Raw genomic sequence first — 13,954 nt, 5'->3', positions numbered from 1 at the left:
AAAAAAAAAAAAAACAGTTTTCCATTAAGCATTAAGTCAACAACTGCAAAATGTAATTTCACAATCAACCTCCCTACTTACCACATTCCTCCACCTAAAAAATTAATTCTTCATGATTTCACTATTAAAATTTACCAAAGGACCTACAACCAAGTGTTAATGGAGCATTATGTGATCAATTTTTAAACCACCCACCATTATTAGCCCTCAAATCAAAAAATCATTGTCTTAAAAATATATTAAAATACAAAATATATTTTATAAATAAACTTTATTAAAAATATAGATATAGAAACAGAAAAAGTACCATCAAATAAAAAAAACACTAAATAATGTTGATTTAAAAAAGCAAAAATAAAAAAAAAATTGATTGTTTTCTTTTAAAAAAATCATTTCAACACATGTTTAACTTTACTTCAATATTTACCGTACACAAAAAGATACACTAGTTATGAATCTCGGATTATCTACGGTCCACCGGATATAGCACAACAAATGGAATGGTGGATGTACCCGGTGGAGCATAGAATATCCTATGAATCCCAAAAAAATAACGTAAACGTTCATGTAGACGTAAAGTGACAACCATATTTGACTGAGTGATAAAGTTTTTAAATAATGCAAACCCAAAAATCATAAGATTGTGACCACTCAGCTAATCTAATGATATAAATGGTGGTTTTCACTTTGCAGGATACATATCTTGAATTAATATTGCATTTGACGGCAAATAAATATAAATAATAATAATAATAATAAAAAATTACATTTGGCATCAACTCCTAACACATTAAACTATGGAAAGTGATGGCAAAACGGATAATGCTGTTAAAGAAAAAGATCCAATGACTAAACTGTGATTTGTCTGCTTTTCATTTCCTTTTTTATCTTTTTTTTTAATTAAAAAATGTCAATACAGATGGGAACCGACTTGTGCAGAAACAATAAATAAGACTGTACATGATTGAGTGAGCGTCCCCCGAATCAAATCCTTAATTTACTTGATGCACCCTTTCCAGGATTTCAAGAATTGCTAATTGACAAACATGAATATACACACAAATAGGGACGAGCCTGGGTTATAACTTACCTGGTATTGTGCTCGAGTTCCAATGTCAAATCTCAGGGCCATGACCATTTATTCTGTATCTGTCCAGTTCGATCAACCTGCGATTAATGGAAGAATTCAAGCTAAGATTTGCCACATGGAAATGGAATTAACAAATAGGCTATGAATTGAAGAGAAACCGGATGACGGCATTGTTGCTGTAGATTCTTACCATCTTCGGAAAAATCAAACATCCCACCGATCCATCCTTCCTCAGATTTTTCCTCCTCATCGTGAGTGTTGCTAGCACCAGTGTCATCCACCTCTTCGGTTGCAACTTCAGTTGAGTCGTGGTATCCGCCTAACTCTGGCTTACTGCAGTAGCCTTCCTTGAAGAAATGCCCAAAATCTTCTGCTTTCTCCATCCCTGAAAGCACAAAAACAACGGGTCAGAATTCCACCACATTTAATCATGAAATCTGATTTCAGGAGGGCAACTGACACTAAAGCAGTGTTAGATATTGTAAAATCTATGGGAGGAAAAGGGGGAGATGGGTCTAGATATCAGACCCTTATCTCTTTACTATGTTTAAGGCATTTGCAGAATGGCTAAGTAGTATCAGAGTTTTATAAAAGTTCAGGTGATCAAAATCAAGATAATTCTCTGTTCTCTGAAGGATTGTGGTGAAAATGGGAAGAAAATGAACTTCGCACTTGATGTGATATTGTACTTCAGTAGATACATAAACTAGTCCAGTCTTCTAACTTCAGGAGGATAACTGCCTGCGAATTAAAGGCAAATAAAACATCCACAAGCTTGGCAGAAGAACTTGTCACCTCCAAATGCAACCAGAAAACACGAAGCTTCTCAAATTTAGGTAAGAAGAAACAGAAGCTAAATAATTTCACAAGTATGCTGCGCAAAAGACATCAATGAAAAAAGTATCTTACCTCCTGAGTTTTCAGTAGAACTATCTGATGGTGGGTTTGAATGAGAAATAATACGTGGGCCACCAGTCGCCTCTCTAGCTTGACAACTATCAGTGGAAGCACTATGATATCGCCCATCAGACGACACGGATCTATGTTAAACGGCCAAGTAAAATACAAATGTAAGTACATAAACCAGGATTGCTGTCCCTACTTTGGTATCAGATGATATACATTTATCGAGGGGGCGATAAAAAGAGAAAACAGTAACCTGTAGCCATCTTGCAAAGTACCATTATGAAAAAAGTGCAGCACTACAAAATGACCATAATAAATTAATCTCTTAGGTGCATTCAGTGAAATATGGTAGATGAGAGAAATATTCCATTCAAACTGGAAATTTGCAGCAATATCCATGGACAAACCAAACAAGAAATAATCAAGAATGCATAAGAACCAAGGATAAGATATTCACCGGCTAGTCCATCCAGGCCTTGCACTAGAGTAATGGTCAAATACTGGCAACAAATCCTTGTGTCTTATCTCCAATTCATGTGAAGTCAACATCTCAATTTCAAACTCCCCACCAAAATAACATTCAACTCGTGGAGGTTCCATTGCACGGAAATGTATCTAGCAAACCGTGTAAATTAGTTACAGAAACCCACAATAAAACACAAAGGTATCAGTAACTCAAGACTATGTACCTTTGACTTTTGCCATATGGGTAATCTGCAAGAGTTTATTTGCACTTCAGCGTTAGACAGATACCAGGGTGTTCTTTCTGCAGATTTCATCGTGTCACTCTTAACCAATTCCTTTTTCCCAGAACACTCCTCCTGGGAATCAATTTTAGAGTTGTCAAGATAAGCGTTCTCTCCATGAAAGATGCCAGATAAAAATTCTTCAATTTCGAGATCATCTAGTCTTCTGCAAACATCCCACCATTGTGCAGGGTCAACTTTGACCCTGAATTCTTCGTGTTGTGGGTTCACTTGTGCAGTTGACCAGGAATTGGTTCTACACTCGCTCAGTTCAACCCCTAATGGTGATTGAATTTCATATTGAACAGCAAAGCCTGATGGGGTATAAACTAAGATGTGCTCCAAAGCATTGGAGCTCGAAAGAACATCCAAAGAACCAGTAGACTTAGAATTATGAAAAACAGCAGAAATAGCTCCAGATGGTACACTTGTATTCCCAACCATTGAAGCAGCAGCATTGCTTACAGAATTAAGCAAGCCAGAGTCACTGCATTTTATCCGGGTGACAATAGAAAGGGTACAAGTATGCGGAGGAGAATAATGTTGTTCATTTGTGGTGAAAGATGAAGTAGACCACCACGGTGGAGATGAAGCTAAATACAGCAAGGTACCTTGCTCATGAGTCTGTAAAGCTTGAATACCATCGTCTCCCCCGAAAGGGGACAAAACAAAGATATGGCAAGTTCCTCTAGATGAAATAATAGCAATCCACTGACTATATTTACTAAAACAGATGTCCTGGATTACCTGTCAAAAAAAAAAGGAATCAAGAAATTCATAAACCTTGAGTTTTCTGGAAAAAAGAAGATGGTACTTGAGAATAATGGTTAACAATGGACACTTGCATATACTTACAGCAGTTGTTATACCCCGATACAACTTGTAAAGATGCACATGTGAAGTGCTCCAGTCGTTACAGCCTGATCCTTTGCCTTTATGAGAAGGCAAGATCCTAAAAACATTTATCTTATTTCCATGTACAGAAGCAGTAACGAGAAGAGTCCCACTTGGATCAAAACATAAAGCAGATATTGGACTTGTATGAGCCCTAAATTGTGATATAACTTCCGAGGAAACAAGGTCCTTCACAGCTACCTGCAGTAAACAAATTAATGTACGTAGTGCTAAAAGGTCAAACCTAACATCTTCTATAATAAATTTCAAAGAGATAAAAATGAACATGATAATGTTAACAGTGCCATGAACTTACCACACCAGCATTCTCTGGTTCAGATGCTGCTAGCTTCCCAATTTTCCAACCAGGAGAACTAGGACTCTCATGAAGCAGCTCAGGACAGTATTTGGATAGTCTTTTATAACCCATGTCACCCAGGGTAAGTATGCCTGCAGCTAAGTGTCTGCTGGATTCCACTGCATAACGAGCCATCAGGGTTCCATTCCCTGGAGATGTGGAAGGACTAACACTAGAAGAAAGGTTCTTTGGACTCATGCGGCCCGTATTTAACATAAATGGGCGATTAGGCGGATAAGCCAACCACCTAGGTCCAACAGCCATTGGACCATACCCAGCCCCCATTCCAACAGGTACTTGCTCTCTGGATCGGGGAACAGGATAGGTGACCACGAGAAATTTTTTCTCAAGCGTAAGTGCATCAAAGCAATATACCTGCTCAATAAACAACCCAATCATCTGTCAGACCTGTAGTCAAGTTTCATTCGAAATGTGATTCAAATGTATAAATGGCATGCACTCTCAAAAGCTATCTTGTGAATAAAGTATACACTTGAAACCAATTTCAACCACTCTTGCACACACACGATAAATACTTTATTTGAGAAACACCACGAGATAAATACATAAAAAATTTCCTATATAGCCATGTACCATCCAGGCCAATGAGAGTATAATCCAAATACAACACACCACAGCCAGTATCCGAGATGCAAACAAGAAGAGAAGAGAAAACTAAAGGACAAGTTACAGACAAAAATGCATTCATACTTGTTCTTCAAGACCAATAGCTACCACTTGTAGGCTGCATCTAACCATAAACACTGCAGATTTAAAATCAACCACCTTCACATATTCATTCAATTTCATTGAGTAAAATCGAACAGTAGATGGGGGGTCAAACGAGCTCTTTATAGATGATTCTGTTGCACCATTAGTGAAAGACCGAGTATTCTGAGGCCGAGTGATCCTTTCATTATCGTCCCCACCAACAACTACTAGCATAGGATGTGATTTTTTGTACACTTCAGCACCATTACAATTTGCTGGAGCTGGAAGAATTTGTAAAAAGGTAACTGGTCCGTAACGCCTTGAAACCAGTTCAATAAAGTTACAGGCATCCTCAACATCAAAAACTTGGAAACCCTTTAGATAACCAATCAATAAGACATGCCTCAAGGCTGTTGGACTAAGCTCTAATTTGTCAAAACCAGCCCATAATACCTGAATAACACAGAGGATCAGATCCAGAACAAGTAGAGAAGCGCTCCGAAAATACCCAATTATAAGAAAACACACAAGACTCATAAACCGGATGCAAAGCTCTTACTACCGGATAAAGGCAAAAGATTATTATTGCACTAGTAAACAGGTCCAATGAGAGCATAACAAAATCTCGTCCTATTCATTCTGTGGCATGATTTTTGAGGCAATTGGCACCATTTCGATCACCATGAAATTAAATCCCTTGACCTACAGAGTTCCTTGAATTCTAGAGCATGCTCTTTCTCTACAAGTTCACGAAAGTAAATTTGATTATGCGGTCTTACTGGAAGGATGTCGATTTAAAGTTCAATTCCGTAAATTAATTTTTTCTATCACAATAAAGATTTTCACAATCTAAGATTAAGTTCTGAAACGACTCATCTAGTTTATACAATTTTAAAAAATAACTCAATTATCTCGGAAATTTAGTGCTCAAATTCAATCAAGACATCAACGAAATGAACTAACTAAAAAAGTAAAGAAACCAACACAATCAAACACCTACAAAACTAACTACTACATGAAGAGAAAAAGCAGAATACAGACAACAAGATTTAAAAAAATGTCAGAAATGCCGACCTGCTCTTTTCGATCGTCTCCAGAGGAAGAAATGGAGGCGGCGACAGACGCACCGGCAGACCGCACTGCGGTGCTAGCATTCGTCGATACCGTTTTGATACAAGACGAAATAATTCTCAAAGAATAAGGCAGCAATTTGCTGTTTTTCCCCTTGCTTCGTCTCATTTTTGAAAGATTAATCCTTCAGACTTTATCCTCTCAGCCTTTCCCAACCACCACCGACTGACGAGTAACTCCAGATTCAACTCCACCGCCGTCGTGCTCCGCCGCACTGGCCGACGTGCAATACTTACCGCCGTCGATCATCAAAATTCTGCGATCGTCGGATAAACGGGAACACCATTTCGCAAGAATATTCGATTTTCGTTTCCTTGTTTTAGTAAAAATTTATGAGTTTTGACTTGAAGCGCGTGCTTTCTTTTCACTGTTTCTGTATTTATACACGCACGCGATCTCCTCCGCTTCTCTCGTTGTTTGCGCTCTAAGAAATTCTATCCTTACATTCATTTAAAATCATTTTTATTCTTATTACTACCAATAATGCGTGTTTATATAATTTTTTTATAACTAATTTGATTTACATCAAAAAAAAAATAGACAATATCATAATTATAAATAATTATATGAGAGTCATAACATAAATAGTTATAAAGAGGAAAAAATAAAAGAGATTATCATTCATTTGTTTATTTTTATTTTCCAAATATAAAAATAATTTTGTATAGTTATCTCGTTCTATTTTTTTTTAAAAAAAAATTATTACATATCTATTTTGTTATACAAATAAAAACTTGAAGCATACATACACACAATTTATACTTGTTTGTTCTCAATACAAGAGTTACATTTACTTATTGAAATTGAAGTTTATGAAGAAAATAACGTATATCTAGCTCTCGTTGATCTAAACATATCTTTCTATTATTAAAAAAAGTAAAATTAGAACAATTAAATACATGTAAAAAGAACCCCAAATCACACACTAATTATAATATACACGATGAGAACATACTTAAATGTCACAATTAGCAACTTTATTAAAAGATAAAAACTTGTGTGAGACGGTCTCACGGGTCGTATTTTGTGAGACATATATCTTATTTAGGTCATCCATGAAAAAGTATTACTTTTTATGCTAAGAGTATTATTTTTTATTGTGAATATCGGTAGGGTTGACCCGTCTCACATGTAAAAATTCGTGAGACCATCTCACAAGAGACCTACTATTATTAAAATGTCATCTAGTCTCCCCGCAATGAATGTATGAAATAACAAGTTAGCAAGAAAATGGCATGTGCCCTCTCTATCCATATTTTGGGAAAGGGAGAAAACATAGTAAATCACCCACTCCTTTGATAATAGGCCTGTTCCTTCTTGAATCAAGTAGAAAATTTGATTCTTGTTATTGTTGGTAAAACGTTTGGAATCTTGGATATAATTCAAAAATGACATGGAATTTGTCTAAATGCGTGTGATATCGGTTTTTCATTTCTAATTTCGTTAAGCCCACTCAAATTTTTAGTCGAAGTTCCCTCAGTCAAACCAAACAAATTTCCTACCTTCATTAAGGTCTCTAGGTCAAAATTTATGGTAGGGTTTAATTTAATAAAAAAATATAGCAAAAGGGAAAAGTAATAAAGACTAATTAAGTTGATGAACCAAATGCATTGTACCGTTTGATCAGTCTTGCACTATTAAATGTTGATGCTGCAGTAAATTAAATGACCACCCAACGGTTTAGGGAAAGGGACATGTATAGTAAAATTAATTCCACATATATATCACAATTTTTTTTCCTTCCAAAAATCAATATACAAAACATGGTTAAATGGTTCTTACATACATAAAATAGTAAATATTTCATAGTTTTGGAAATCGAAAATCCGGAATGGAATCTATGATACTCACACCATAAAAAGAATATCTCATTCAGTATATTTCCAAAACTGAATATATTATGTCGATTTACATTGCCCTCGTGCCTCTTTAATGACTTGAATCCCAAAATATGTCTTTTCAAATATTATTCATAAAATTCGAGGCGACGAGCCCCCGATAATCCTATATATGTATCAACATAATGTAATGTAGTTTAAGTATGAGTTATTAGTATTCACCTCTCGTGTTTTATGTACTAACACTTACCTCATTTGACATATTATAATTTTTGTACTTGAAAGAAAGATAAGTGTCAAATACATAAAGTATGGAAAAAACCCGTTTAAGGGTTGTGTGTTTGCAGATTCAAACTATTTAAGTCTCTGCTGAAGCTGTATTCTTCTGCACTAAAAAGCTCTTTGTAATAGTTCTTCCAACTTGACAGCTTCTTACATTTTCTCATCAGCTCTAGGCTGCCACAGCTCCCTCTCAAAAGCAGCAGAATCTGCATTAATAACCAAATGCAAAATCAAATATAAGAACTCGTGTTTCATGTAATATCGCAACATGGGTTGATAAATGTTTACTTAAATGATACGTGCCTGACTCATTCGAGGGCGCCTAATTGGAGATTGTTGGACACATAATGAAGCAGCCAGGATCATGAGATTTAAGTGTACGGGATTATAGTTATCACCAAGTGAGGGATCTACAAGTTCTCTGATTCGGTTCTTTTTTAGCAGAGGTTTAGCCTGGCACAAAAGAAATAACAACACAAAGATTTGATGCTTACGTTTAAACAATGTTGCTCCGACTAGGGTGCGCTCGAGCAAAATCGAGCTCTGGTTGCACTATATTCTGGGAAAAAAATCATCACTGGACGGAGTAATTTGAGCACGACAAGCTCAACTTTATCAAGCATCAATTGATCTCAAATTTGAAATTAACTTAATAAAATTAAGTGAAAACTAACGGTTCAGATAATATTTAGAAAAATGAAAAATATTATTTGAGCCAGAGACAACAAGCATTCAACCCTGAGATATTAAGCCAAAGTTCGACTCAGGTTGGTGTTCCCTCCAGCCAAGTTTTGATAGAAACTCTTTGGAACTACTTGCCTAGGTCTTGGGTTGCTTGCACCCCTACTCAAGCCAAGATTCGAATCTTGAGAAACGAGTTGCTCGACAATTTAGCTAATTTCTCAAGCAAAATCATTACATTTTTAGGATTATATGTGAACTGGAGATAAGCTAGTCATACCCACATAACAAGGCTTTGTTGAGAGTAATCCAGTGCTCGACGCCCAGAAATAAGTTCCAACAGCAGAACCCCGAAAGCGAATACATCAGTTTTTTCATCTACTATTCCATGCATTAGAAATTCAGGTGCTAGATACCTGCAGCAACAATGGATTAGCACTAAATCATTCTACAAAAATGGGTCGACAAGAATTGATTAACGTTAAATTCCACGAACCCGAAAGTGCCTTCAACATTTAAAACAGTAATGTGAGTCCATCGATCTGGGAGCCATTTAGCTAGCCCAAAATCACAAATCTGAATCAAAGCAATAATTGAGGTAGATTCAACTAAAAACCTTGTAAAATTACTTTCAATTTCTTGATATCCTATAACTCGGGTCACTCATTGATATACCTGAGGTTCAAAGTTCTCCGTAAGCAATATATTTGCAGCCTTAATATCTCTATGAATGATCCTTCTCTGACATCCTTCATGAAGGTACAGCAATCCTTTTGCTGTGCCTATCCCAATCTTGTGCCGAATATCCCACTTGAGCTTCTCTCTACTATCTATTTTATCACAAAAATATGAGGAAAAACAATTGAAAATCTGGATCCAAAAACTTACAACAAGTGTCAGAACAATAAACAGCGGATCTGGATAAGGTGAACTAACTGTGAAGCATAGAAGCCACGCTTCCAAGGGGAGACAACTCAAGAACAAGGTACACCCCTCCTTCAACGCCGTAACCCATCAATTTAGCAGTGTTTGGATGATTTATGTGAGCCATTATGCCAAGTTCTGATAGAAAATCATTGATTCTTTCCTCCGCTAGGCCTTTAATCAAACGCTTGATCGCAACAAGCTGGCCCCCTTTCAAACAACCTCGATAGACTTCAGCATAACCGCCTTTCCCGATCAAATATCCTATATGCATATACACACACTCACACTCATGATTTACAAGATTTCATAAAGAGGGCCATTTCTTATCAATATATTTGATCAGAATAGACACAAGGGGTAGGCCAATAATTCGAACTAGGGGCGACTAGATGCACTTTTCTGGTCGAAAAACTCACTTTTTCACAAAATTATTTAGTTTTTTTTTCGTTCGACCCTCTTGGTCCAGCCCGCTCGTATCATAAAGCTAACCTTGGGAAAAATTGCAGGTTGCTGTCTGGAGTTCTGAGAAGGTAAAATTCTTCCATTGAGGCTTGAAATAGTTCAGATGAGGATCTAATACCGCACTTGTCACCCCTAAAACTTCCTCTTCAGTACTACTGCTAAATCTTCTAGATAAATTGAGGGATTTGAGGGAATGCAATGTGGCTAACTGCCCTTTGGATTTAACTCTCAATAATTGAAAAAATTCGGCCCATCTCGAACCCGGTTTCGGATCAATCTGAACTTCGGATTGTGACGTACTTGTAGCTTTGGAGGAATCTGTTTCAGATTCAGCACTTCTTAGGAAGTCCTCAAGCACAGTATCAGGGGAACAGGCCTTTGATTTATCTTTCTCCATCTCCATTACTGATCATATTCCCAGTTCCACCAAGAACATATAAACAGATTTCATTATTGCGAACATATATAGTTATAAGATTCGAATTACATGTTTATAAAGAAAGGGACAAGCTGTTCCTGCGAATAGAAAGTTGTCTTTTTTATCCCAAAAATGTAGCCAATCCTATAAAAAAAAGGTACAAAGGGATCAGCTTTTAGTCTTTTACAGAAATAAACATGAATTTCAAGAAATCCCAGAGAGTAATTAATCTCAGATTCAACAAAAAAAGCACATTACAAAAGACCCAAATCACCCTAAGAAATGCAGGCTAGAAAAATCAGACGTGCTCACAGACCACACAGTAAGTGAGAAATCAGAAAAACCCATCAATAAATACTTCTCGCTCGACATTTTAAGAATCGTGGAAAAGCATACGCACCACCGTAGAGTAGAATACTGAAGCAGACAGAAACAGAGGATTTCTTCTGTGTGGTTTTCCAAAGCCAAGCTTGCGATTTTTTTGATCGTTTTCTAAACAAATAGAGTATTTTTGCCTTCAGATGCACACTCGATGTGTGCATGAAGGAATGAAAGTGGCAATAATTATGTGAAGGTATCGTCAAAGACAAGAATCTTGGGTTTACTCCATCCCTACCAACCACCCATAAATTTGATTTGAAGAGAAACAAAATTGGAAATTTAGTTGTAGTAAGATAACAATGGGAAGATGCATGCATGGGTGGCAGCGGCGGGAGATGCAGAGGTGGCCGCCGACGCTTATGTGGACGTTTGGCTCGGCTGCTCGTTTAATTTATTTAAGGAACCACGCCTCCCATGTTATCCCACGAGCGCACGAATTTCCGCACATTTAAATTAATTCACAAAAGTTAATTGAGGCTGTAATCTGTATTATGAATTAATTTGATGAGATATTTTTTTAACTCGATTCGATTCAAGCTGAAAATATTAATTTCTATTTTAAATATTAATCGGATTAACTTATCTCATGGATAAGTATTTATCGGAATGATAACTCTTACGAGAAAATATCAATGAAACCGTCTCAGAAGAAGATCTACTCAAATTAATTAAACTATAATTTTATATATACATTAAATTTTGTAATAAAATATAAATAATAATATTAAAGTAAATTTTTAAATATGAATGAATAATTGAGTTTCAATTTTTCAATTTTGCTAGATTTTTTTTTCTTGTAAAAATGATGATATTATGAGAATTTGGGAATTATCTGCACATAAATTAAATTTTAATATAAATATAATTTATATGTATTGTAATCTAAAATTATAATGATGTTACAATAATATTTTTTAAATTCAAAATTGATGATTTAGTTTCAATTTTTAAAAAAGTTTGTTTGAATAATGATATAAAAGGAGAAATGGTATTTTGGAAAAAAAAAATCACATGAAAAAGTTAGTATTAAGGTCAAAAGTTTTTGCAAAGTTAATGGCTAAATTTCAATTTTGTTTATCTATTCATTTAAAAATATAATGGTATTATACATGGGGAAGAGTATTTTTGGAAAACAAACTGATATTACAAAGATAGTTTTAGGGCCAAAATCCTTATAATATAGTATGTATGTATGTGCGTGAGTTTATATATTTCTCAAAATTTTGATAAATTCTCCAATATAATCCCATATTGAGTTAAATTTAGTTTGACTGATTAAAATTATGATTAAACGATAAATAACAATTTTTCTCTTTAATTTTGAATTTTGTTCTTGCTTTTTTTCCCTCTATTTAAATAAATTTTGACACATACATATAATGTATTTAGCACACTGCAAGAAAACTTATACCTCAATTAACATANTATATATATGTCCCTAATAAAAATTACATTTCTCTTGCAAAGATTAAAAAATAAAAATTAAGCCCTCAAAGCTTCAAGTACTGCAAGATACAAGGATGGAATATTCAAGCACAAAATTACTATACTGTACTATAATTTAAAACCATATATAATATGTTCATTAATGAAGTATGTGACATGCATCAAAGCATAAAAACATATTTTATTATTTTTTTATTCAAATTCAAGAAATCAATATTGGATTTTTTTTAATGAAAATAAAATTTAGAAATTATATCTGGTTAGATTTAATAATTTTCAAAAAATATAGGCCTGCTCGATCGATCCCCCTCCGTTTATTTTCCTTTGGTAGACAAAATATATGCCTTCTTGGCTTTTTGTTAAAAAAATGGAAAGACAAACAGGGAAGTTAACAAGTGAACTCACTATAAATATCATCATAGGAGTGGAGTTTTAATGTAGAAATATGTTTAGAAATTAATTAGTTAAAGTTACCAGGCAAAAGTGGAAATCCAAAGAAGTTTGAACCTTCGTTACGAAGACTTCGAGGCAAGAATGCTGACATATCCGAGGAGGCAGCTGAAATTCAAGTACACACACATTTAAAACTTGGAGCATGAATTGTTCAAAAGAATAACTTGTAGCATGAATAGTAACATCTCAAATTAAGAATTATATAAGCTAAACGTATTTTCTTGCCAGGACTACATAAACACTTTGGAAAAGCTTCCTAAACCTAAACTGCTCGATTTGTTTCAGAAACGATATCTGCGTTCAGTGACGGTAAAATGCTTCTTCTTCTTACGTTAGTACTCGTGTGACCTTACTATGCATTAAGTTCTGTTAATTTAATGTCAGCATAACGTATAAATTGTCACGCAGATAGTAGGACTAATGGTGTGTCAACAATTTAGAGGAATCAATGGAATCTGTATCTACACGTGAGTTCTTATATTTTCTATTCGCCTTCACAAACTCGAAGGATCATAAAATCACAAGATTCCAGCCGATGTGGGAACTATAAGCTGCACCATTCTTCAGGTATTTAGATGACTAGATCCACACTGTCAATTATTGGAGGTGCAAAGCTATTTCACTAAACAAAGAAAGCGATTCTGTGGATTTTGCTCAATTTGCATACAAAATCTTCTGTCAGGTCATACTCACTGCACCTGGTGCCTTTATCATCAATAAAGCAGGAAGAAAACCGTCTCTTGTGGTACCATTTATACACCAGTTGCTGATCCCAGCAACAAAACACTATGTTTACACTATTAAAAAAAGCAAAAAAGATGCATTTTTTCCCTGCAGATTTCTGGAGCAGGATTGGTGCTTGGGTGTCTTCTAACTGGGAGTTCATTTTTTCTGAAGGTTATTATACATCTGTTATGCATTTTAGTCGGTTTTCCTTTCATCAAAGGAGTTGCAGGAAGCCTTGTAACACTAGTGAACTGGTTCGGTGCATGGGTTTGTACTTTGCACTTTGACCTTTAATTTTCTCATGAGCTGGAGCTCCTATGGTAAGCAACTACTTTCTAATGAAGTTTAAACATAAAATTTGCAGTCTCAGGAGCAAAATTTGATATCCCAGCCTTATCATAGTTCAACATCATCCGTTTAACTAATTATGAATACAAGCGGCCGATCAACTCGCTCGTGAGTAGCTTCCAAGTGACTCCATCAAAACTCAACTTGAGCTTGGGT

The 13,954-nt window shown here is 35.3% G+C and overlaps 2 protein-coding genes and 1 pseudogene across 4 annotated transcripts; all 3 read right to left on the bottom strand.

Moving 5' to 3' along the window:
* Window positions 1–86, bottom strand: part of LOC140967346 (bifunctional 3-dehydroquinate dehydratase/shikimate dehydrogenase, chloroplastic-like) — a 6,631-nt pseudogene extending 6,545 nt beyond the window's left edge.
* A 760-nt stretch (window positions 87–846) lies between these two features.
* On the bottom strand, window positions 847–6,273 carry LOC140967288 (autophagy-related protein 18g-like). 2 transcript variants are annotated; one of them, XM_073427724.1, is made up of 9 exons: window positions 5,780–6,270; window positions 4,706–5,158; window positions 3,953–4,369; window positions 3,598–3,837; window positions 2,686–3,489; window positions 2,454–2,611; window positions 2,000–2,130; window positions 1,281–1,475; window positions 847–1,167 (listed from the first exon to the last, which is right to left on the bottom strand). In XM_073427724.1, exons 1-9 carry the CDS (start codon window positions 5,942–5,944, stop codon window positions 1,163–1,165), a joined length of 2,568 nt encoding a protein of 855 aa, XP_073283825.1. In that variant the 5' UTR covers window positions 5,945–6,270; the 3' UTR covers window positions 847–1,162. The 2 variants fall into 2 exon arrangements, with proteins under 2 accessions (XP_073283825.1, XP_073283826.1); XM_073427725.1 differs by lacking the exons at window positions 847–1,167; window positions 1,281–1,475; window positions 2,000–2,130 and adding an exon at window positions 2,139–2,292 and having other exon boundaries at window positions 5,780–6,273.
* A 1,575-nt stretch (window positions 6,274–7,848) lies between these two features.
* LOC140967233 (receptor-like cytosolic serine/threonine-protein kinase RBK2) lies at window positions 7,849–11,174 on the bottom strand. 2 transcript variants are annotated; one of them, XM_073427640.1, is made up of 8 exons: window positions 10,845–11,174; window positions 10,054–10,431; window positions 9,574–9,825; window positions 9,313–9,467; window positions 9,134–9,213; window positions 8,918–9,053; window positions 8,260–8,409; window positions 7,849–8,162 (listed from the first exon to the last, which is right to left on the bottom strand). In XM_073427640.1, the coding sequence occupies exons 1-8, from the start codon at window positions 11,140–11,142 to the stop codon at window positions 8,001–8,003; spliced, it is 1,611 nt and encodes a 536-aa protein (XP_073283741.1). In that variant the 5' UTR covers window positions 11,143–11,174; the 3' UTR covers window positions 7,849–8,000. The 2 variants fall into 2 exon arrangements, with proteins under 2 accessions (XP_073283741.1, XP_073283742.1); XM_073427641.1 differs by lacking the exon at window positions 10,845–11,174 and having other exon boundaries at window positions 7,850–8,162; window positions 10,054–10,837.
* Between the last annotated feature and the right edge of the window lie 2,780 nt (window positions 11,175–13,954).

Source organism: Primulina huaijiensis, unplaced genomic scaffold (genome assembly GCF_012295235.1).
Source record: "Primulina huaijiensis isolate GDHJ02 unplaced genomic scaffold, ASM1229523v2 scaffold24871, whole genome shotgun sequence".
NCBI lineage: Eukaryota > Viridiplantae > Streptophyta > Magnoliopsida > Lamiales > Gesneriaceae > Primulina > Primulina huaijiensis.
Note: the sequence above shows the minus strand (reverse complement) of the source record. Positions and strands in the feature narration are given on the sequence as shown.

Excerpts from the sequence above, each read along its gene's own strand:
- LOC140967288 (XM_073427724.1), bottom strand. The coding sequence starts at position 5,944 with ATGAGACGAAGCAAGGGGAAAAACAGCAAATTGCTGCCTTATTCTTTG. Across the intron at positions 4,370-4,705 it reads CTATTGGTCTTGAAGAACAA|GTATATTGCTTTGATGCACT; the intron begins GTATGAATGCAT and ends TTTATTGAGCAG. Across the intron at positions 2,131-2,453 it reads AGGCCTGGATGGACTAGCCG|ATCCGTGTCGTCTGATGGGC; the intron begins GTGAATATCTTA and ends CGTTTAACATAG.
- LOC140967233 (XM_073427640.1), bottom strand. The coding sequence starts at position 11,142 with ATGCATGCATCTTCCCATTGTTATCTTACTACAACTAAATTTCCAATT. Across the intron at positions 9,826-10,053 it reads AACCTGCAATTTTTCCCAAG|GATATTTGATCGGGAAAGGC; the intron begins GTTAGCTTTATG and ends ATATGCATATAG. Across the intron at positions 9,468-9,573 it reads CGTGGCTTCTATGCTTCACA|ATAGTAGAGAGAAGCTCAAG; the intron begins GTTAGTTCACCT and ends GTGATAAAATAG.